Here is a 25,849-nt window from a genome sequence, read left to right on the forward strand (position 1 = left end):
TCAGAGATGTTCAGTTAAGTTATTGCTCAAATAGAGCAAGAGAGGAAAAAAACATTCACAGGTAAGACCTGGAGTGATGAGGGGACAAATAATATTCTCAGAGAAAAGTATACCGTACTGAATGTAGATGTAAAAATGTAACCTCGTAGTCTGTGTTGGGTCTTTTAGCATTGACCTGCCTGGATTAGTGTGGATAGAATGAGCCACACCAAAAGGAATAACAATATATTGTGATAATTTGGCTGGATACAGCCTCACAGGTTGTAATTTTTCAGAATCCAAGCACAAGAGACCAGAGAGTGAAAGTGAAAAGTGATTATGAGAATTAATCAGACCAAACTTGCCAGTAATGGGGGAAACCACCCTTCCCGGAATAGGTTAACTGCATCCCTGACGAAAAGAAACGCTGCTGAATATAGCCCGTAGGAGGGAGTCTCAAGTATGAAAAGTATGAAGCCTAAATTGCGAGATGCCTAAAAAGGAACCAAAGGGTTTAGAAAGCAGCCCTCAAAAGCCACGGGTACAGACCAGCAAACACAAGGGTTGAGGAGGTAAGCAGTGAAAAGAAAAAGTAGAAAAAGGTTCTGACTAGAATAGGGGCACAGGCTAGAAGCTTAAAGCCAAACGGAATCCGTCGGTTAGAAAAAAGGGAGTATAGTGTGATATGTCCATTATGAGTATAAGGAATTAGAACTTCCAAAATGGACACAACGGCTTTAAATTCTTAGGAGGTTTTACTTGTATTGATGACACTGGAGTTATTGATCAACTCCATGCTGTTTGTTGATTGAGGATTAACTAAATCATGGGTTTTAATGGAGATGTAGTAGGTCTCAAACAGCAGGAGCAATGGAAATGTTGGCTTTGAGGATGATTAAAAAGCCTCTTAATATCTCCTTCTCTGCCATTTGAATGTGCAATATAATAGTACTTTTCACATAAATAAATCTACACCAACTGACTAAAGTTAGCTATGGTGGCTCTGACCATTTGAGAGTCAGGAAGCTGTGCTAAGAAAAATTCTCTGAATAGACTCTCCAAGCCCTGGTTTGATTGCTCAAGCAAGGATGTTAGACTGATGGTTTTATTGAGAATATCAACCTTTGCAAGAACAAGGCCTGGATGAGGCCAAAAAGACAGATAGATCCTACCATCTGGGCAAGTTGAAAGAACTTATTCCTTAGATTATTCATCAAACTTGCGTCGATCTTCCAAATCACCTTTAGTCTGCTATGTACTTAACTTCTTCAATAAAAGAATCATATTCACTTTCATGGCATTAACTACCAGCTCTCCTACTAGCAAGAACTTTGTATATTTAGACTTTAGCAGCAATCTTTTTCCTACAGGATATGTTTCCTTATTGTCATTAAAAATAAAATCAGTGGTTTATTATTATTGAGGGCCCAGAATATACAATACCACAGCTGAAAAATGAGACAAAATGAGAAAGTTGAAGTGATGCCTTTAGGTCTTACCTCATGGTGTACAGCAGGGTTCCATTGTCTACCAGTCTTAGGAGTTTATTAGGAGTGGTCATGTTATGGGCGACAGATTTCTTTCCATTGTGGAAAAATGTATCAGGTGTCCAGATTTTGCTGGCCAGGAGGTTATTCAGTGCTAGAACCTGCATGGGACCTTGAAACTTAAGACGCTCATCTCTCCAACTCTGACGGAAGAAGACATCAACTGTGTATTCCTGGAAAGAAGAAAAGGATTTTCTTTAGGCTTTTTAGGATTTTGATTAAATAAAAAGAAAAATATTGATATTAAATGGGATTAAAAGTTTTGTATTTGTCAACATCTACAGCACTCCGAAAATGTTTAAAGGCTTGTTTTCCTCTTTTTGAGGATTTATTGCAAAGCTTATTTTATTTTTGTATCAATGCAAAATTGTCATTGGTTTTGTCCTGTTTGTGAGTAATAAAAACATCTGAAATGTGTTTATTTGTATTCCTATTGCTAGTTCTGTAATATACATCTTTGTTTCAGAATTCAATTTTTCACCATACGCCTAAAAAATGAAAATACAGAGCAAGAGCAAGTCAATAGTCTTAAATCGACTTGTTTCTTCACTCCATTATCTGTTTTTTTCATTGTAATTTGTAATGTTTCTTCTTTAAGGAGTCATGGCAACATTACTTATTGCTATTTTATCTGAATACTTTTAAACAAATTGCTCCTCTGTTAAAGCCAGATCATGGTATCTGAACACTTCATCATACAGTATGTTATTACTTAATAATCGGTAGGAAATAATGTAAGGTTCTCCTCAATCAAATAGTTATCACTTTCAACATCAGGGTAGAGCTCCCTTATAACAGTCCCGGACCATTAAGAGCAGTTGGGAAATCATAATTTAAAATGTAATATTGTGAATATTTTTGAGGCTGTTGAGGTTTTAGTGCATCATGTAAAACCAGAAAGTTGAAGTTCTGTGACTAAAATAAAAAATAAGAAATAACAAAGAAATCAAGAGGAGAGAGGAAGAATGAATCAGAGACTATTAAACAGAAAAATAAAGAAGAATCTTAATGAATTGGAAGACTGCAAGTGTTCTTTTTCATTAAGTGCCTTGTTCTGCAATATCTGCCAATGATTTTGTAGAGGAAGATGTAGACACTGTTCTCCGTTGAGGAGAGTGGTGACAAATTCATGGACCATTTTCTTCTTTTTTAATACCACAGGTGATGAATTGTACTGATAACGGAAGACACACAAACTGGCCATTAACAGAATAAGAGCACCCAAGAATTGAAAGATTGAAAGATTTACAGTATAAAATGTGGAAGTTACTATAAATTTAGCTTAACTCGCTTGGCTGGCCATAGGACAAGGGGGACAGGACCCCATGAGAAATGAGGAGTGACTAAGGGGCAGCTGCAGAGATTTACAGTAGATGGGGCAGAGGAGGGACGCAAAAGGCGTTTAGCAAGGTATAGAAGAGGAGTATGTATAGTACTTATAGTTTTCTAAGTGAGGAAATGACATCAGGAATGATTACAAATTGCTCATAGCTGAGGTTGATTGAAGCCTTTGACATTCCTTTTATTATAAACTCCAGTTGAAAAAGGTCAAATGTTTTTTCTTGTTTAAAAGGTCAAAAAAGAACTGGTAACTCTCTCATTTAAACAAACAACAGCAGATTTAAAGCACAATAAACATGTTTGCCAAAAACCATAGTTCGCTGTTATGCCAAAGACAAGCACATCCAAAGCATTTAATGCTAGGGCTTTTGAGCAACAAATGCATCTATCCTTTGCAGCTGAGAGAGGCTTAAGTTATTTGTCATGCCTCCAGAAAAGGCTTCAGGCCCTTGTTTATTGTAAGTTCAATACAATTATATGCTTAGTTCAATGAAATTCAAGGAGTACTTGATGCAAAGAAAAATATTTCAGAGCTTTTTGTGTGGTGTGGTATATGGAGCATTATTTTAATTTTTTTTCCATTATTTTTCCATTATCCACATAGATGTTTTTCTCAATCTCAAACATTTTCATCACATCTTTATAACTTCTCTTTACTCAAATTAAAGCATACTATTTTTTGCAAATAACTAAGTAATCTAAAAAATGCCTAAAGAATGATTTTATTAATTTGAGAAAAAAGAACTCAAACCACAAGCAGCTGCGTTGTAGGATATGAGGAAACATGGCTGCCTTACCAAAATACTGAGTGGCGCCTTGTAGGAATTCATCATTATCAAATAACAGTAAATTCAGATTGCCTATAGTTCTCATTTAAGTTAGTCTATTCAGATTAATATCTGAAAGCCAGCAGTACCCTAGTAGTGGTAGAAAATAATTTCCAGCCATCTTCTAATTTCTTCCTCCAATTCAGAGTCGGATGAGGGAAAATGAGGCTATACTGGCAAGCAATGGGTGCAAGACAGAATACGAAAACATGAACATGGGGAGAGCATACAAACTGCAGGTAGATAGCACCAAAGCAACAATGCTAACCACTGTGCCATCATGTCACCTATTCAAATATTTTTCAAAGAAAATAATTTTACACTGGAGGGATGAACTGCATAATTTAAAAAAAAATCTGTTTGTCAGAATACTTTAATGTTTCTGTTGGGTCTTTGATACATGATGCAGTTTGTGATAGACTGCATGCTACATGTTGCTGTAGACCAAGATACAGATAGTTTAAAATAACACTGCTTTGAAATGATGTCACCGTGATATGACTTGCAAACTAATATTTTGCTCATTTTAGCTAAATGTGCATATCCAGCAGCATTCTATGGTACCTTTTGTGGAGGGTTTACATTAGGGATGTGTAAGTTATAGGAATAGATTTCCCTATAAAATTAGCATTATAATTAATGTTCAAAATTGTTTTGAGACATATATTTTGGTCTCCTCTTTCAATTTGACATGGTCCTCACTTTCTGATAAGTTTAACATTAGCCATAACACTTACCAGAACCCACCATATTAAACCACTCACTGTATTACCATGCAACACCTCCATATCACTTCATTTAAACATTTGGCATACAGTGATACAAAAGATTCTCTTTCAAAATCTCATTGTTATTCTAACCCTATCCTCAGATGGACCACCACTGTAACCCCAATGCCTTCTGACATTATCTTTAATCACTGCCTGGGTGATGCACAGCAGCAATCTCACTGTATAGCAAGAAGTAGAAGTGAGAAACTGCTTCAGCAATTGAAGGTAGAACATTAGATAGGGCATATTGTGCAAGCCTAGTGTAAATTTAGCTTGGACACATACAGGAGGCTAACACCTCTTTTATCATTGACCCTGTAGCAGCAAGGCCTATTATTATCCTCAGAATTACAGTAAGTGTTATTAAAGACTTCTAATAATCTTTGTTTTACCTTGACAAGCCATCTTGGGTTTCTCTCTGTAAATGCAATGAGATGTGGCTAATAATCCCCTCTGATAAGTGATGTTGTAAAACTATAACCAATGCTGAACCATGTATTAATGTAGACTGTATTGTGGGTACCAGGATTCTCTAACTAAACTAGCAATATGACTTTTCTGAAAACATTACTGATTGAGTCAGTAAAGTACAGAACTCTGCCCAAGATATTCTTTCTGAAACAGAAGAAATCTTGTGTTTGTGAACCCACTGTTATTTGCACCTGATCAATTAAATAAGCATACTGTATATACTTTTATGTCAACATTTTAAATATTTAAGTATATTGAGCACCAAACAATAGTTGTGACACACCGAGTTCTCCCACCTGACTACCTTGTGGCCGGACCGAAGAAGACAGATTGCTTTTAAAAAATTAATTTTAGCCATGCTAACATCTGACAAAGCTGCTCCCAATCAATGTTAGGCAAAGTCCTCTCTGCACCTGGGACACTCCCTCCACACTCAGTAGCTGCCAACCCAGCCCAGCTCCCTCTTCTCGGTGGGAAATTTAAACTAATTAAAGATGTTTGACCAATGGATCTTTGAATATAAAGCTTCATAATAATTCTTACCCCTATATACTGTGGTACTTTTCTGGACAAGGCACTCAAAGTGATTTACAGTAATGGGGAATTCCCTCTACCACCACCAATGTGTTGCCTCCACCTGGATGACGTGATGGCTGCCAGAATTGCACCAGTACGCTCACATCACATCAGCGATCAGTGGGGAGGGGAAAAGAAGCCATTTCATAGATGGGGATTATAAGGAAGCCATGATTAGTAAAGGCTGGATAGAAATTTGTCCAGGACACCAGGGTCAACACCCTGACTCTTTGAGAAATGCCCTGGGAATTTACATGCCTTCAGTTTTATGTTTAAACCAAAGGAAAGTGTCTTTTTGCAGTACAGTGTCACTATACTGGGACATTAGGACACACACAGACCACAGGGTGAGCACTACCTCCTGGTCCCACTAGCACCTCTTCTAAAAGTAACCTTCACTTTCTAGGAGGTCTCCTATTCAGATACTGGCCAGGCTCATACCTGCTTAGCTTCAGTTGGTTGGCAGCCATGAGTTGCAGGGTGATATAGTTGCTGACTTCTTAAAGCTTCTTTTTAAGATAATTCTTGATAGTTTAACTATTATTCCAAAAGCGTGTTTGATGAACACATGATAGTGTGTTATGCATGTTTTTGGTGTTATATCAATAAATTGTATATTTTATATTTGGATCAGTGTGTGAGAGTGCAAACTATTATATTTGATTGATTCCTAAAAGTTGTAATTCACCATCATAATTTCTGATTGTTACAGTAAATTAAAACCCTTACATTATTATAGCTCCCACAAACTTTCTTCTTCAACAATAATTAAGAAACAAATAAGGAACCAGAAATTTTAATCAGTATAATCAAACACTGCTTGTGCTCTATTGTCCCAGGCTAGGTTGAAGGGCACAAGTGAGGATACTACACACCACAGTTAATAAGAGTGACTAAATTATCACTAATTCATTGTGGGATTTACTTTAATGATCTTAAACTAAAGTCTGCAGTTTTAAATCCATATTGAACTCACTGATGTGTGTCTCCATAGGGAAATAATTGATCCCTCATCAGCATTATTAAAGAAAAGCAGTACCATTTTGTGTATGAGGCCCGAGGAGTTTTTAACAGTGTATTTACTAAGGTTTGTGGTATAGAAGGAATTGAAATAGGTTTTTTTATAAGACATTTCCTTGTAGGGAGTCTTGTTTATGGCCTAATCCTGTTCATTGATTAAAGAATTTTGACAGAGAGGGCAAAACTTCAAATGGATATCCTGTATCAGCAAACCATAGTAACAGCAGGGGTTGTCCCCATCATGGCTTAGAGGTAGCCTGTGGGCTAGCAGATAACTGGGATGCTAGAAATCTGTACATACAGAAGAAGATAAAGTATGGCTGCCCTTTAAAGAACTAGAAAGGTCTGCAGCACATTTTTCACATTAAGTGCTTCTAAGGAGTACTCTCTCCTGATGTACACGTTATGACATTTACTAAAGTCTGTCCAAATTTCATCAAACTGTAAGGTTTACTTCCAGTAGAATGAATTGAATGAATAAAGGGCTCACAATATACAGTATCCCATTAATCACTGGCTCAGCAGTAGCCTATGCTATTAATAGGGATCAGGATTCTCCAGTGGTCATAAACAAATAGAAATATGTGAGAGCTGGTCAGGGATTCTTTTCCATGCAGTAGTCATTCCTAAGACATGTGGACACCTGCGAGCTTTGAGTGGTATCAGTGAGAAATGCAGCACTGCCCCAACCAGTTTTACCCATTTAAGGAATAAGGCAATTCACAGCATATCAAGCAACAAATATTAAGCAAAAAATTTCTCTAATGTATGGACATACTGTATATGCAGAATTTATGCACAGGTACTCTTTCTCATTGTGCAGCACATATTTCATAGTTATAAACAGTAATTTCTAATTTGGTGGGGGTGGCATGGTGGTGCAGTGATTAGCATTGCTGTATCTCAGCACTGGGTAGTTTGTGTGGATTTCCTCTGGGTGCCCTGGCTTCCTCCCAAAGTCCGCAGACAGTCGTAGGTTAATTGGCTTTGGGAAAAACTGGCCCTGGTGTGAGTGTGTTTTTGTTTGTGTCTGTGTGTGACCAGGGATGAACTGGCATCCTGTCCAGGGTGCATCCTGTCTTGGATCCATTGCTGATCAGGATAGGCCTTGTCTCTCCCGTGACCTTGTAAAAAATGGTTTAAACTGAAAATACAGTAGATACATGTACATTTTGAAAGTATAAAATAGAAGTTGAGTGACTCAAAAAGAAAAATGAATATGCCTGACAGAAAGATTAATAGATATAAGTTGGCTCTGTGGCTAAGGATCTGCGCCTGTGGCTGGAAGGTTGCTGGTTTGTATCCCGTGGCCGCTTGAGGAATCCTACTCTATTGGGCCCCTGAGCAAGGCCCTTAACCCTAACTGCTCCAGGGGTGCTGTGTAAATAGCTGACCCTTTTCTCTGACCCCAAGCTTCTCTCCCTGTCTGTGTATCTCATGTAGAGCAAGTTGGGGTATGCGAAAAAGACAAATTCCTAATACAAGAAATTGTATATGGCTAATAAAGTGATCTTATCTCTTATGCTGTATATAAATTGCCTTTCAACCCACTCCCAAAATCCAAAAGATATACATAATCTTTCAAAGAAAAAAGTGTTTTAACATTACAAGAGCATGCCAGATGTTTTCCATACATCAGTATTTTGGAGCTGGTAAAAGTGAGCATTAACTACCATATGTCAACTTCAGCCAGACTTAATAATGTAAATAAGAAAAGAGTTAGTACTACAGTATATGCATTTCCACACCCCTTCATAAACAGCAGGACTCATAAATAAGATATCTTTGGCAGAAAACAACATCCATAAGTCTGTGAGCTGCCTTGCAAAGCAATCTTCACTATTCAGCTTTCAGAGAAGGTTAGCAAGGCTACACAAAATATTAAGGGCAAGTTGCCAGGTGCACATCTCTGCATTGGCATCATTTCCTGTTAAAATAAAGTATAACGAGCTATAGCTATAATACAAGCAGTCCCTTGGTCTCTCAACCACTGTCACACTGTTTAAAAGCCTAGTGAAGGACACTGGAGGAATTTCTTTAAAAGACAAAATTACTTTAATAAAACAGTATGCTAGCATTAGGAACAGTTTGGAATGAAATGAAAACCATTGTGCCCCAACATATCATGATTTTGATTATAGTACTCCTTTCCAATTTGCAGTCCCAGCACATTTAGTAGAGTACAGAGAAATAATATTGCTGGATAGATTTAAAAATAGCAGTATTACACAAGCCTACTAAAAAGGTAGACATGAAATTCCTGGACCTTTTATTGCCTGGTGTTATTATTTACCATTATCCAGCAGTATTTAAGCCCTAAAAAAATACCACTGTTCGACCACTGTCACTGAGACTTCAATAAAGCAATAACCTTATCCAAAAGTCAAAAGCTCATAGTGCGTTCTGTCAATTTCAAAGTATGCAGATATAGTAAAATGTTTTCCTAAATAATTTTACATTATCTAAAAAATCTTTCTCCATTTGTTTTAATACTATTTTATCCGACATTTCTGAGTATTGACATAAAAGTGTTTGTCATAATCTTTTATTTTAAAAGGATCTTCTAGGAAACATATAAAACTAAAATTTGGTTTCGGGGGAAAAAATTAAAGAAACCCCTTCTTAAAAATGATCTAGGGGATACAGGGGCATACTGAGCCAGATTTTAACCTAGCTGGCAAGAGTTTACCATCCATTCATTCTTCCAATTGCTTTATCCAATACAGGATCACGGGGAGCTGGGGTCTATCCCATCATGCAACAGACACAAGGCAGGATACACCCTGGACAGGAAGCCAATACATCTGCATTTACATACAGACACAAACACAGACACATACTCATACTAAGACCAATTTTCCCAGAATCCAATTAAACCAGTATGTTTTTGGACTGACGGATATTCTTTAAATGAAAATGGATGTTTCCCAGTTTCTCAGTGACAGGCAGGCTTTAGAAGAATGAGAAATCACTCCAATTTTAATATTTCAGAACTGGTAGAACCAAAGTTCTCTTTACTCTTTTCAGTTAATAGGCTATTGCTTTTCCAGATTACATCTTCCTTTGACACCGACAGGCATCACTTAAAATGAACACAAATGTATTAAAACAAGTTAATTGCCTGAGGAGATCTAATGCCTTTTTGATTAGACTGTTTTCAATTCAAAGTTCATAACATGCACCACCAACAAACCATCTTTTAGTAAACCAAAACAAATCACATTTCTGTCTGTTTTACTGTTTTAAGGCATACTGCACCTGCACTGCATATCTGTAATTAAACTGTATCATGAATGTTAAACATTATACATCAGATAAAATTGTTTTTCCAATTAATTTTCATGAAGGGTATTGTATACATTTTTGTCTGATAGAGCTTCCTGTCTAAATGAAATCCATAAATTATGCAAATACCAATCAAAGATACTTTAAGTTATGTTAACTGTCACAATGATGTAAAATAAACAACGTTTATGGTGCTTTCCAACATAAAATATGTACAGGTGATTCAATAAAGCAAAATCTTATCCATGGGTTTTTGCGTTTGAAGTTCTACATTAATTTATCTGGCTTGATGCTGTTTGATGCTATTAATAACAATGTAATGCTTGGGTTTGCACAAAATAAAATGTAACCTAATTATCTATATTGTGGGCAGAAGATCAGCAAACTTCAAACGTGGTCATATTCACCTGATCAAAAAGATATCTGACTAACAGTGATGTATCAAAATTGATAACCGCTTTTATTGTCAAAAAAGAAATTGAAACTTGTTTAAATAACATTGGTTTTTTCAAATGACACTCTGGGTGTCAAGTTTTAAAGAGCAAATCTGGAAAAACAGATTGATGTTTAAAGGGAAAACCAGAGGTCATTCACTAAATATTACAGTGTGACATTTTGTTTACATTAACAGTGGTAATAACGTATTGCTAAATATATTTTTTAAATTTAAAATTAGTGACACACAGTACAGTATAATAATAGTTTATTCCTTGCTCAGAATGGTGTCCTTTAATTTAGCCTACAGTATACAGTATATGTTTTCAAATCTAAAAAGTAAATGAAAGAAAGGAGAGAAGAAAAAAGCACAAAGTAATGATTTAGTCTTCTTCAGCCACAAAGGTGCTTCTCCAAAGTGCTCCCACCTGAAAAAGGCTCAAAAGTTGAAACATTGTTTCTTTTCTACTTTTCAGCATGGACTTAAACCACTGCTTGTCTCCTTCACAGCCTGCACACTGATCCCTGCTTGAACCTCTCAAGTATTGGATCTGTCATCTCTCTTGCTTACATTTCGACAAACTAGTCCATTGTGAAGAATGACAGCCATGCTGATATTTGGATTATTGTACTGATACATTCAGTTTAGTATGCTGGTGGGTACCTATTGTGATTTGTAATGGCAAAGTGCTCCCTTTACAGTTTGTAGTACTTACAAAGATCCTGTTCCATGTAACTGGTATAACCCAAAACAATAGCTGAAGGTGCAGATGGACTTTGATCAAATAATTACCTATTTAACAACTTGTCCTTTAAAACCATTTTAGACAGCAGTAAATTTAATCAGTAAAATATCCTTCAGCTGCCGCAGGAGCTGTAAGAGGTTTTGCAATTTTCTACAAGAAGAGAAATTACTAAAAGTGACAACATATAACTCTACCAGGATAAGTTGGCAGTGTACAAAAAATCAATCTAATTTTTAGTACTATTATGCAGATGGGTCTTTTACAAAACAGAAGTACTTAAAATTGAGTTGGTGTTGCATGATAAATAAGACACACCACAGCGATATTCACCTGGCTTTGTACAATGAAATGTCCATTGTACATCTGGGTTTTGAATATGTACGGTACTACTCACACAGCTTTCTTCTTGCAAATGGATATAATTACAGTTTTAATCATAGATGGTCACAGTAATGAAGTAATTATGCCATTCCCAAGATATAATAGTGAACTGTTGAAAGTGGATAAGAAGACTCCCTGGAATTTTAGGTTTAATTTAAAAAATAAAATCATTATTCTACCCTATAATTACACCTGACAGAATTTTCTTTTATAATCTGGTTGTTTTTGCAACAGAACTCATATTTTACTACAATTAGAAAAGGGGTATGTAACAATTGATAATCATAACAGCAATTGCTTTTGTAATCTTACAGAGATGCAACCAAAGTATCAAGGAAACATTTTTGTATGTGGCATTTATTCAATTAAGCAGACAACGGACAGATTAATTTGTGAGAGTTTTCACAGTTCCCACAGGAAAACAAGAAGTGAATTCTATTGACTCTAACTGTAAATGACTAATTCCAATATTCACATATTAACATTGAGTTAAAAAATGGCCCCTATGATGAAGTGTTCTCTGTAAGAGACATTGCAATCATACAGAAAATGTATGCGCTCAAATATGGATTAATGCAAGTTTGGTTTCCAAACATGAATCAGAATGTATGTTTTTTTTTTATTCCATTGAAATAAAGTTTCAATTTCATCAATGTTTTAAAAACATCCAGACTTATTGCTATACATTTTCTACCATTAAGGGTGCTTTTGAAAAGAGATGATATAGATTTTTTCTGAAGTTATACTGAACTTATACTGAAGTTTTGCCTTCATTACTTATAAATGTGTTGCAAATTGTGCATTATTCCTAAAAGTATTTAATTCTGAAATAATTCAGAATCGAATATGCCACATCTGATCTCTCATACATTACTTCCATAAAATCCTTCCAGAATACTTCCAGAAAAGTAGCCTTGAGCATTACTTCCTTATCAACGTTGTGTTTCTTAACCAATTAGCAAAATTAGAGTATAACAAAATATATCCACATACACACATGCCAAACAATGACTCAGAGAAACCTAATTTCATGTTAGTGTAGATCTTTATTTGGTGTTGCAGTAGCATAATATCACAGTAGTGAGACTAATGGATGCCAACTGATTTTGCAAATGCTACACTGCATTGAGACTGCCCAAAGGTGGTTACAGAAAATTAGGCAGAAAGTGTTATTTGTCTCTGTGTTTATGTTCTATACAGTATACACACATAAGAAATATCTCAGCTGTGAAAATCCAGGTGGAAATAATTTTGTTTTCTACCTTGAAACTTTTCATACGTACAAGTATAATGTTTACACATACTGTACTTGACTTTTCAAGGGAATATGTCATACATTAACTGTGTCAATGAGTTAATACACTAAGCATTCTGAACCCAAATAAGAGCAGATCTTGTATGTTTGCACATTATCATCATTACATATAGTAAGTTACATAAGACATTACATACCATAAGACGGAATGACACTTTGTCAGTGCTTGTATATCTTTCTAATATGAGCTGTTGTATAACCTGAAGTCATTTAAGGTGTCCTGAAATATTCATCTTGGGTTTTACACAACCATATAAAACTGTAATGATCTATTTATACAGGTAATATGAATCATTACAATTGGAGAACCCATCAAACAGAAATTGTCTTCTTTTCTTGCAACGGTGCTCTCATAGCAACAGACAGATCTTAAATAAGAAACACTTTGATTTGATTTCTCCACACTAAGCCGCCAAGAAATGAGCAAATGCACCATTGAAGTCTGGAATGTGTATCCCCTGACAGAATGATACGTGAAAAAGGGATGTATTCTACCCAGTACTGAGAGCTTCAGATGTTCTGGCCACAGAAGAATCACTCCTGCTCATCAAGGCTGTTCTGTGACTGCTTCTGCTCTTTTTAGGTCTGTCTTTCCACTGGCAATTCAGGTCCTACATTTGAATTTCCTCTACTACAGTATGTCAGTGAGACCCTTCTATTTCATTCACTGTATTTCCAACAACTACATACTACATACAACAACATTCATGTACAGTAGGTCTACTGGATTAAGCAAAGCATCACTCTGTCTCAGAGTTTTGGTAAATTGTTTTCCCCATTCTCACCTATCACGCATACTATATATGGTTAAATAGTTGATTTTAACATATCTAACTGCTCAAATTATTTTTACCTAATTCTACAAGCATTTAGGGCCACTGTAAATACTCTCCTGACTATAGTCTGTTTTTAAGATTAGATTTATTGTCAAACTGGTGAAAGACTTGTACATTATGGCTCACACCCACATATTCAAAACATTTTAATTACATGGAATTAATCTTAAAAATCAAGATATTCCTGTCCACTGCACCTTTCAACACAGTGATGCTAGATTTAGTCATTTCAGCTGAGTGAGGTTTTTACTGCACTAATTACACAAAGCCCAGGCCATAAAACAGAATATTAAGCAATTAATAACTTAACAAATTAATAGTAACATGAAACACACAAATTAGACTACAAAAGACTTTAAAATATTTTTAAAAATTATTTTATGCTTAAATTGAAAACCAAATTTGTCAAAAGGAAAAAAAAAATCCTGCCAAAACATTAAAAGCTAAACCATCCATTTTCTATTAGCTTCATGTCATTATGATTTATCGAGGGAGGCTGGATACTATCCCGGCAAGTAACAGGCACAAGGACAGATACACCCTGAATGGGATGCCAGCCCACTGCGGGGCACACACTCATAGTCACACCAGGGTAAATTTTCCCAGAAGCTAATTAACCAAATACAGTACAGTTTAGTACAGTACATCTTTGGACTGTGGGAGGACATTGGAGCAAAAATCCACTCCAACAAAGGGATAACATACTCTACAAACTTCAAGCAGAGGAACACCCTTTCACTTGGCATGGCACTTTGAGGCAGCCATGCTAACCACTACTGTACCACCCCCTAAAAGCTGACCATCTGCTTAAACATTTTGGCTTGTTTGCCATTTTTAAATTGTATTTTGCAACCCCAAGACTAAAATGTGATGGAATTGGTAAAAAAGGAATACAGTATAAGCTATACAGTTTGTACCAGGTTATTAAAATATTGTTTCTGTTATTTTTGGTATTGAGAGAGCATTACCAAGGAGCCACTGACTGAGACCATCAAGGAAAAGCTTAATCCTTATGATGCCTCATGCACAGTATATACAGTAAATGGTATTTGGGCAAAGGAATAATACAAATATTATGCCCTTATCATTCAAAGACATGAGATACTGTAAATGCTGTATACTGTACAGATGTTGTTTTTTGTAGAATTTGATTATTTTGGATAATCTTATGATTAAGTCGAAAATAAAATACAGATCTTTGCATTTCCCCAGGGAAAATAAGTTGCAGTAGGGAGAATTCTTTTTCATAAAATATTTAAAATAATTATATATTTCTGTTAGTGTTTCAAAGTCACATTTACTGGGAAAATCTAATATTATCTATATTTTGCATATTGTTGTTATTAGCAGTATAATAGAATTAAAATCAGCAGAAACACTATTAGTATTATAGAGAAGATGTTGCAACATGAAACTAATTTCTGATTTTTTAAATAAATGAATATAATCAGTAGCAGCAAAAAATACAAGATACACACCAATATCAATAAATATGGGATATACTGTATTATACAGTTGTATAAATCTTATTTTTTATAATTTGCTTAGCATTGCTTTATAGTGTGTACTGTGTTGTTATTTCAGTTGACAGTGTTCTAATTTCTAAATCACACAGTACAGCAAAATAAATTTGCACATGTATATATTTTATATATATATAGACAGAGATTCAATACATGTGAAGAAGAAGATATAAAGCTACAGTAGTAAATAGTCCTTGAGACTGAATAATAGATATTTACCATGGATACTTGGGAGGCAAGGACTATTGTTGAATTATAATTACACAGCATGTATTTTGAAAGCCATCTAGCATAAAGACTTGTAGCTATGGCAACACAGTGAAGACTCTCTCGGATGCAGCATATTAAAGATACAAATAGTATTTTCTAGACTATGCTTGTTAAGCTTTTTAACATGGTTTTTAATAGAAGCTTAACATTTTGCTACAAAATAGTAAGATGGCAAATATTTCAATACACTGAGGTAGTTGAAGCTCAAGTTACTGTTTGAGTGATAACCCAATAAAGTATGTATGTGACTGAAACCAATAAATGTATTTTATGTATTTGTGTTCTCCAACATATCTGGCTTTTGTTAAATAATCCCACCATCACCACCAGAGACACATTTCTTTACTCTCAGAATGAGTAGATTAGTTATGTGATCTCCTACACAAGGGAAATAATGAATGAATGACCATAGACATCAGTATAAAGTAATACCAAAATTTAAATGTTGATATTTAAAAATATCACTTGCATATTGTCCAGTCATTTTACTTTTTATTTTTTAGAGATGTGAGCACAATTGTGATTTAATCTTGTTATCCTTTAATAAAAGACTAGCTGTTGACAATGCACTCAGTGCTTATTGGAAAATGTGAAAAGGTTTTGAAATGTCCATGTTATAAAATGAATACATTTAATTTCAGTACACTGAAGGTTAATATTTACAGACAAAAAATACAGAAAGTATCAGATGTGCAACCCATATGCTTTTCTTGTTAATGACAGTATGCTATTGAGTGGAAGACAAGCCAGTCATGCTTAAATAATGCATCTGAAACACAAATTCTTGTGAGAAAGATTATCAGCTATTTCTGCAATTTATGTAAGAAATGTATGAGAGCAACATTTACAGTTTTTGGTGAGCTTAGTGACAGTAGATTAATATAGATTTTCTGTGAATATTTTTAATTTGATAAAAGATTTATTGTAAAAAGCATTGATCTGGATTTGGCAGATTGATAGTCTTCAGCATTTCCCACAGAATGTGCTTGAGGGACACAATGAAGAGAAGCAAATGGGAGCCTAAGTCTCTCTCTTGATATTTCCAACTTTGAAAAAAAAAAGGAAAACCTAAAGCACATTATTCTAGCCTCTGAAGCCTTCTCTCCAGAAAGATGATTGAAAAACGATTTGGTTAATCTACTAGTTCTGTTACACATGACTGATTGTGCTATACCAGCCTAAAATGACAATGCAGAAAAAGAACAGAATAGGAGTGTGATCATAAATTCCTCAAAAGATGTAAGGACTATAGACTCTGGAGAAAGATACATGTTAAATTATTAACTAAAATAGTAAGTTCTAATAGTAGGAAAGGCTGCTAAATGCACTTTCATGTCTAACTCACTGTCTTTGCACAGTTTGGTTCTTTCATGAAGAGAAGTGTTTTGCTTTTAAATTGACAGGCAGGCATTTACATTAATTGTTTGAAATTGCTCTCACAAATTTATGTTTGGAAAGCATATTAAAACATTTAATGATCCGGACAACTAAATGTATCTAACATTATAATGGCAAGTATGAAAGAACTATTTAAACCCATTAGTGAAACATATAGCACACCAGCACTGAAATATGTCCCATTGTCATTTCCTCTCACTTAAGTCTGAAAAGTTCTTCTTTAGCTTTTTTTTTCTAGAAAGCTTTAGATTGAGTTTATGTAGACTAGCATACAGTACATATAATGTAGTTAACAAGAATTGAGGTTATAAAACCTTAAAAACAACATTGTAATGTTTGGAAGTTTACTATGACACTTACACTGAAGAATTATAATAATTGTTTATATAACGCTTTTATGGACATTCCACTCAAAGCACTTTACAGATAAGGCGGGCTCCCTTCCGCCACCACAGCCATAGTGCACCAGAACACTCATCACACATCAGCTATCAGTGGGGAGGAGAACAGAGTAATGAAGCCAATTCATAGATGGGGATAGAGCCATTATTGGGAAGGGCTAAAAGGAAATTTGTCCAGGACAATAGGGTTAAACCCCTGCTCTCTGGGATTTTAAATGACCACAGAGAATCAGGACCTCATTTCTACAACTCATCTGAAAGACAGTGCCTTTTTTATAGTATAGTGACCTTGTCACTATACTGGGGCATTAGGACCCACAAAGCCAACAGGGTGAGCACCCCCTGCTGGCCCCACTAACACCTCTTCTAACAGCAATCTTGTTTTTGCCCCAGAGGTCTCCCATGCAGGTACTGTCCAGGCTCACACCTGCTTAGCAGCATTGTTTTGCCCACTGTGTGTTGCAGGGGGATATGGCTGCTGGCTATATAGACCATTGTGGTCAAAACGAATGTCACACGATAACTAACCTTTTATTTCGGCTTGATTCAAAATTAATAAAATGCTATGATATGCTCTTTACTGTGCTTGAAGTACCTTGTATGGCTAAAAGAAGAACTACACCTGAATTTACACTCAGATAGACACACAATCAGTCTTTTTCAGGTACGATGCAGGCTGCAGTCAGCTCAGAAGCTCAGAGAGCCATCAGGATCACTAATCAAGTTTAGACAAATCTAGTTTGACAGAGACAAAGGTTCCAAATGTTAACTATACAGTAAGTCTAGCACTCTGGCACTGAACCCATTGTCCCTTCTGGCAGTACATTGGCATATCAGACAGGCAGATGGAACCATCACAGGCCTCTAGGGGAGCTGTTACTCTCCAGAGACCACTAAATATTACTGTACTGTTTCCTTCAGTAAAACTCCAGCATGTGATCACTTCAGTAAAATTACAGCAACTACAGATCTGTATCCTAGATGTCATGACCAGAATGAAACAGAGCTGTCTTTACACTGTAATAATTTAAAGCAATTATAAAATGCACTCATTTTAAAAAAGTAAAAAAATACTTAATTTAATAATTCCTAGAAAGATCAGTGAAGAAGAACAATGAAAATGTTAATTTCTTCTTTATGAAGTTCACTGCTCACAATATCCGTACCTTTACTATATGGATATTTGCAGAGCTCATCATTCGAAGTTGGAATTGAGCAAATCATATCATGTATCTTCATTAAGACGGGTGAATTTTTTCAGCATAGAACCTGATTGTGATCTGGTACATAACGAATATGAAAAAGGTAGAAGGAAATTGTCTTATTATTTATACATTATATATTGTTTTAAGACATCTATAAAAAGAAACTCTTAGATCAGTTTAATAACTTACAAAGGCTTTTACATTGTTCTCCTCCCCATCCTCTGACCTTGCTGTGGTGGGGAAGCATCTATGCCTTTAAGACTTTGATTACCAGTGGGAGCCCTGACTCCTGGTAGGCTGAACTGGATTGGTTTCATGCAAGGGGCCAGACAAAAACCAGCATGTTGATTCTCTAGGCTAGGGGTTGGGCATAGCACTTACAACACTATCACATTAAAAAATCTAAAATCTGTTACAGAAACTACAGTGAGCAATATTAAATTACACATGGCCCTAAATAGACTTCTTCCACTCGAGTCATTTGAGTGGCAGGATGACCACCCCTGACGAAAACCAGCTAGAAGTCAGGAGTGTGATAAACTGGGATCAGCCTTGGGGGATGGAATGTCTGAACCATGTATGAGACTTCAAAAACAGCCTGTGGGAAATGAAGAGATACAGGCTCAACATCCTGAGAACAAATGAATGTCGCTGCATCTGGATGTCAGATGTGGAATGATGGGCCACATTACTTACTTTACCTACAGTACATTTCTTTTCTCAGGTCATATTAAACCACAGAGAGATATAGTCATCATACTTTCCTGAGAGAAAGCCAGATCCTTAATAGAGTGATTTTTGGTGGATAAGAGCATGCCTCAATTCAAATTTCTAGAAGCTCACTATCCTGCAGTGCTATGGACCAACTAATGAAACTGATGAAGAAGACAGACAGTAGGCATGAACAACTTCAAATTGCTGTTTTCAAGGTACCAAAGCATGTCATACTCCTGATAATCAGTGATATTAATGTCAAAGTGGGATCTGTTAAGACAAACTATGAGAGAGCAATGAGCACCCATGGATGTGGTGAAAGGAACAATTGAGATTGCCTTATTTACTTTTATATGAACAACCACTTTATCATAGGCAGTACCATCTTCCCAAAACATAACATTTATATACTCAAATGGAAGTCACCTGGTGGTAAAACCACCAATCAAATAGACAACATCATCATTAGTGGCAGAGGTCACTACATGAAGTTAGTGCCTACCATGTTGCAGATGCTTACAGCAATCATTATCTAATTGTTACTACCATGAGATTCAAACTCTAGAAGGTGATAACACAAGACCAGCACCAAAAGTGGCTAGACATCATGAAAGTCAAGTGCCCGAAGAAGAACCTACACATACTGAACATTCTGCTAAAAACAGATGATGTCCTTGATAATGACACCAAATCCTCCTGAAGCTCTGAAGTTAAAATTGCCATTTAAACTGTCAAGAGTACAAAGCATGTGCTGTTGACTCAATTCATGCTGTGATGCTGAAGGCAGATGTCCAAATGGCCTCCAAAATGCTAACTGACCTTTTCCAAGACATTTGAGCCACTGACACTTATTTCTGAAGAATAGAAGGGTGACCTCAGGAACAGTGATAACTGGCAAGAAATCAACCTGCTATTACAAATAAGGTTTACTGTAGAGTCCTGCTCCTCAGAATAGAGGCAGCTATTGACCGAAGCAGGAGCAAGCAGGTTTCAAGAAAGGGAGAAAACTGTATGAATCAGGTGTTTGCACTGTGAAATGTAATCATGCAGTGTTTAAAATGAAACACAGCTTTGTTAATCAATTTTTGTGGATTTCAGTAAGGCATTTAATAATGATCATCAAAACACCCTCTGGAAGATACTGTGATTCTATAGAATCCCATAAAAAGACTGTCACTATCATAAGAAAATTCTATGAACAATTCGATCATGGATAACACTCTCTCTGGGTGGTTCACTCTAAAATCTGGATTGAGGCAAGGTTGTATTTTCTCCCCTATCCCCTTCATTTACACTATAGGCTATATCATGACTAACACATTAGACAAACCCAGAGGTTTCCAGTGGACCCTGTTCAAACAACTTCAATGTTTCAATGTTGAAGCTTTCGACAATGAATGTCTCAAGAACATTTGCTGCATCTTCTGGCCAAATAAAATATCCAACTACCAACTACTGTATACAAAAGGACTGGAATCTGGAATATAATTACAGAAATCACATATTGAAGACTGCGATGGGTAGGTCATGTACTTAGAATGGATAGTGATCACATCCCAAAAACTGTCATAGAACACCTGCAGGAAAAAGAAAACCAGGAAGGCCAAAAACTAGTTAGACAGAACCAATGGTGGAGGAGCTAGCCAAGATAAATGTCTCTTGGGGAAATGTACAACAAGCCATCAAGAATAGGAAATATTGACCTGTAGGAAAGGAAACACTGGAGCCTTATATCCCATCTGGAATAAGAGGACTAAGTAAATAATACCTTACTAAATTTATTATTGTTTCATAGTTTTTTATTTTTTTCTGTTCCTTATTTATTAGCTCTGTATATATTTTTTCATGAAATGACAGGTCATGAAAAAGGAATGATTTTAATAGACCTTATGTAAACAATTTATGATGTAAATTCTATATACATATGTGTTCTTTGGAATTATATTGAACAGTGGCCTTTGATGTGACAGCAGCTCCTTCATACAGTGAGCATTACTATAGGTGAAGAAATAATCATTAGAATGTAATTTAGGTTCTATGTATGTCAGAAAGAGCACAGTTTTGTTTTCATTCATTTAGCAGTAGATTAATTTTTAAAAAAGTTTCCCAAGAGGCTTACATACAGGAAAAGGGACTTTTCCCCATATTCTCACATTTCTGGACCAGTACTTCATAATCTAACACAAACATAATATTATTTCCTAGTGGATTTTCAAATATGCAAAGATAAATCTAGTAGGCCTTAGAATGAAAAAAATGCTTGACACCTTCTTCCATCAATTTTCCATTTTCTGCTACTAGAATTCATAAACAGCAAAAGGATTTGGAAATGTTTTGATCAGAAAGTACTAAGTGGAAGGACAAACTGAGAGATAACTCTGCCAGTACTATGCTGAAATGTGGAGGAAGTGGCAATGAACAGCAGGCAGAGAGGCGGTTTGTTTGAATAACGAATAACCTTGGAATGACACCCCTGCAAACTTGCATATGGAAACTATGATCATGATAAAAAGCACAATCAAATTGTCAAACAACAGCCTTGTGTATCCTGCTTCCATCCAGTTAGGGATCTTTAATCTTGAGAATCTTTTTCCTGTACTGTATATTGACTGGCCTATATAAATCTGTTTAAACATCAAGAGATTTTCTATAAATTCCTTCCTCTATTTAGAAATCAACACTTACCATATCCGTGTCTGAGACTGGTCCAAAACTTGTTACATAGATGTTAGTTTTGACTTCAGTTACACTTTCTGGAAAAGACAAGAAGAATGTAAATTTATCTACATTTTTATTTTAAAACTGACAATCCAATAGAACAACAATTTGGCCACAGAACACAATGCCTGAAGATAAAGTTCAGCAGAATTGAGAATTATATTGTAAAAGTATTTTTTTTAATAAAATGCTACATCAAAACTTATTTTCCAGCTTCCCTTACAAAAACAATAAGGTCTAAATAGAAATGTTCCAAATACAGAAATGTACAGGTTCCTATAGAAAATAGGAACGGTTCTATAGAGACCTGTGAGTCATCTGTTTTTCTAAGGTTATTTCCAGTGAATATTTGGCATTGTAAGAACTTAACAAAGCTATCCACACAAAAACTAATTATTTGCCAAACATAGTAAGATCAAAACTATTTAAAAGACTAGGTACAGAGCAGAATACTATATGTTGAAAATTTGTTTCAGAAATATGAGAGCACTTATGTAAAAACACATATTCTCCAATGGCTTTTGACAAGATATTTGGACACTGATACAAATTTCTACAGTGCTCGTGGATCATTTCTAGGCTTGTTCTAATGTTACAAAAGGTTTCAGAGATAAAATGACATCACACGTTAATTAACACTGGTTTCTGTTTTGACTGACACAATTGTCAAAAACATAATATTATCAAAAGCAAGTATTTGTATTCTGCTCCCAGGCAATATAACCCCCCACACAATTCTTCGTTATCATGAAACTGGTTCAAAAATGGGGGCCTTTAGAGATACAATCTATTCCCTGGCCATAAACAGGCACTAGATTGAAAATTGCTGAACCCAAAGACAAGGGATTGTATCCATAATTATGCTTTTTATCAACATTGAAGAATTAACTCATGAGACTAACCTTCATTTTGTTGAACACTAACAACACAGCCTATAACTAGTTTTTAGAGACTACGCAATACTACCATTCAGAGTCCTTCAGTATGCAGAGAACTTCAGGGTCCCCCTTCATAGATTAAAGATAGTAACCAAACCAAACTCTCTGAAGGGGCTTTTAATTTCACCATTGACATTTCATTTTTATATGAATTATTCCCCATGGTGGCAGCTTCACAGATTTCAAACATACATTCATTAAAAACCTACTGCTGGTCTTCCCAAAGCCATCTTTATCTGAGTGGCTAAACTGGTTTTCACTTTGAATGAATTTTCTTCCAATAATCTTTTCTACCATAAGGTCAGCAGTCACCATGGGTGGTAGGATAGAATGGATGGATGGATAGGATGGAGAAGTGCCTCTTCTCCATTTATGGCTTGGTTAGTGCAAAGTGAGTGCACTGCACCAAGTTATATCCATGTCTCAAATTCTTTGTAAATGTGTCTTCCATCACTCTTTCTTTTCTAGACATAAGCCTCTTTATAAGCTACCTGGGATTGACAACTGCTGTGTATTGCAAATTCACTGATTCCCAGTGTAGTGGTTTGATGGGTTTACTGAGACAATTATTAATTGTAGCAGTAATCACGAGGTTGTTCGTTGGGGCTTTTAGAAAATCAATCGTCAGAACAACTAACAACGCACACACATGGGTTCAATACACGAGATACATTTATTAATATAAATTGTGCACCAAACATATACTAGTCTGCCTGGATACGAGCGGCAGACCTTACTGTGAGGGTTATCATTATACAAGGTATATAATCTCGAAGAGATTCAAAAACAAAGAGATACACAACAGAGAATATATGTCAATATATATTGTTCGGTTACCAAATCGCTAATCAGTGTTATTACCCACTGTTACTCTAAACTCGGAAGTAAATACATTACTCATGAATTAAATTGATAACAACTTATGTTGAGGTACAATTGAATTCTCGAGACGCAATGTGGAACATGGGGTTTACTTATCCACTGTGTATGGATTTGGAATTTCCCTGCACGAACACCAAACCAGCTGACAGGCTCTGTTGCAGCCTCTGTTCCAGCGGTTGTCCAATGGGCGTTGTCCCGGCGTCCTCTGGCTACCGGCCAACCAGTCGAGGTGCAGCTCAGAGTAGGACGGGCGGAGGAATCTGACTGCGGCGCGCAGGGCAGTCGTTGCTCCGAGGGGATCTACCAGCAGTCCGGCTGGCTAGTAGAAAGTCTCTATGCACAGAGTGTGACCGCCAGTCCTCACAAGTCACTCTTTCGCCTGGGAAGAAGCTGGTTCGTTCCCGGTCCAGCGCTGCTTCTGAATAAGCTATTCAGGTTGTCGACGAGGGTCCAACTGTAGGCTGCCGTTGATCAAGCGGAGCATTCACGTTGGTAGAATTCTGAGTACATACGGGATCCTCGGTCTCGTGCTTAGAACAAATTCCAAGTCCCTCTGCAGACAACAGCAGTTGTCACGTGATTGTCTCTGAGGATGCGCAAAAATGCCCAAGGAGAGCCCCGATCTGAGCTTGCGCTCCCTTTTTGACCAAGACACAGATGTGTGCTGATTTGTTGAGAGTTTGGCGGGCATTGGAGACCCACGTGGTATAACCACGCCCTGCCAGTCCCTGATTGGTTGGTCAAGGTGAGATATAAGTCACTTACTCTTGACATTTAAGAATGCAGTCCAGATGTCCATTCGGCACTCCCTAGACTGATAGGCGCCAATGGATGACCATTGATCATGATAGCCAGGCTTAGCTAAGTGCATCCCCGTCTGGGAGCTGTACCTTATCGAAAGAAAACATCTTAAATCAGCCTTCATGAATACTTTCTCTGTGGCTGCACCACAGAGATGGAGGGTGAGATGGGGCCTCCTTTAGGAAAGCATACCAACGCTTAATTCTGTCTTATTAACAAGCATTGCTGCTACATATCCCCCCTTTTTGAAGGTCACGAGGTCCTGAGGCGTTGTTGCCTTCAAAACAAAAACAGAGTTAAGTGATGTCTGTTGTACCACGGTGGATTCTACCACCCAATATTCACATTACCTCTTGAGAATTTGTACAGGAAATAGTGTTGGAAAGAACATTGTGTATACCTGCTCTCAGTTATAAGGTACATAGAAATGAGGCATCGGGCATCATCATTAGCCCTAGACCTTAAACTTCCAGCAGTTCACTATCAGTATCGGATAGCTCTGCAGCAGGCAGACATTTGGGAGTGGTTTCCTGATTTCAGTGATACACCTTTGCTCCCTTTGTCTCATTCAAACTACCCCGCAAGGCTTTGATACAAGAGAACAGCATCCAACACATTACCCCAGCCATGATCCAGCTACCCAGCAGCAGTGTCAAGATGACCACGTTTACTGTTCCTAGCACCCCAGAGGATCCACAACGACTGTGCTTGGGACCTACCAGCGTAGTTTTTAAGTTTGTGTCGTTGAGATCAAATTTGACTACCTGTACACCCTCAAGACTTACTGTCTCTTGGATTCTCTCATCCAAGTCAACGCTGTGTCCTCTGAAAGCGTCCACAATCTCGAGTTCCGTTTCATACAGTTCTGACTCCAGGTGATATAGTGCTAAATAGTTGAGATGCACTATAGCTCCTTCAGGAACTTGTAGAAAAACTGTTTGGTTGGGTAGCTGCACTTCGGTAGCTGTATCATGTCTGTCATAGGTTATTGTAACAGTTAACTGTGGTGTGCTGACCAGCCATTTCTTTCCCACCTGCTCAACCTGGGGTTCGTTAACCTCACTTTTGCTCGTCACTGTGGCTTTACACTTTTCAGTGGCAGCCCCCTTTCTGATACCACACAACCTCTGAGTTGTGTCCCTAAGGAATGGCTTACTTGGGCATACCCAGTGGATATCCTTGGTTGATATACACAGTTCCAGGTTTGGAACAAGGTACAAATTCTGATCATCCTCCTGGTAAGCTACGAGCGGTGGGGTGGTCAACTTCACATGCATGTCCCCCCTCCAGAAGCCAACGTTCAATATAGACTTGAGTCTATAGATATCCTTACTACTCACGATGGGAAGGTTCAACAGGAAACCTATTTTGTTGGCTTTGGGGTTGACATGTATGGGAATGGCACTGCCTAGACTGTATGCAAGATGTACTTGCAATGGCTGCACCATCTCGGAAGTGGTTGTCCTCAGT

At 36.8% G+C, this 25,849-nt stretch overlaps 1 protein-coding gene across 2 annotated transcripts in view; it reads right to left on the minus strand.

Moving 5' to 3' along the window:
• gabra3 (gamma-aminobutyric acid type A receptor subunit alpha3) overlaps positions 1-25,849 on the minus strand; it is a 151,899-nt gene that overhangs the window by 73,397 nt on the left and 52,653 nt on the right. For both annotated transcript variants that reach the window (XM_015351059.2, XM_015351060.2), the window contains exons 4-5: positions 21,726-21,793; positions 1,479-1,699 (exon numbers count right to left, since the gene is read on the minus strand). In XM_015351059.2, the coding sequence (XP_015206545.2) occupies positions 1,479-1,699; positions 21,726-21,793 (289 nt within the window). The remainder of the gene's footprint in view (positions 1-1,478; positions 1,700-21,725; positions 21,794-25,849) is intronic.

Source organism: Lepisosteus oculatus, chromosome 8 (assembly GCF_040954835.1).
Source record: "Lepisosteus oculatus isolate fLepOcu1 chromosome 8, fLepOcu1.hap2, whole genome shotgun sequence".
NCBI classification, from domain to species: Eukaryota; Metazoa; Chordata; class Actinopteri; order Semionotiformes; family Lepisosteidae; genus Lepisosteus; species Lepisosteus oculatus.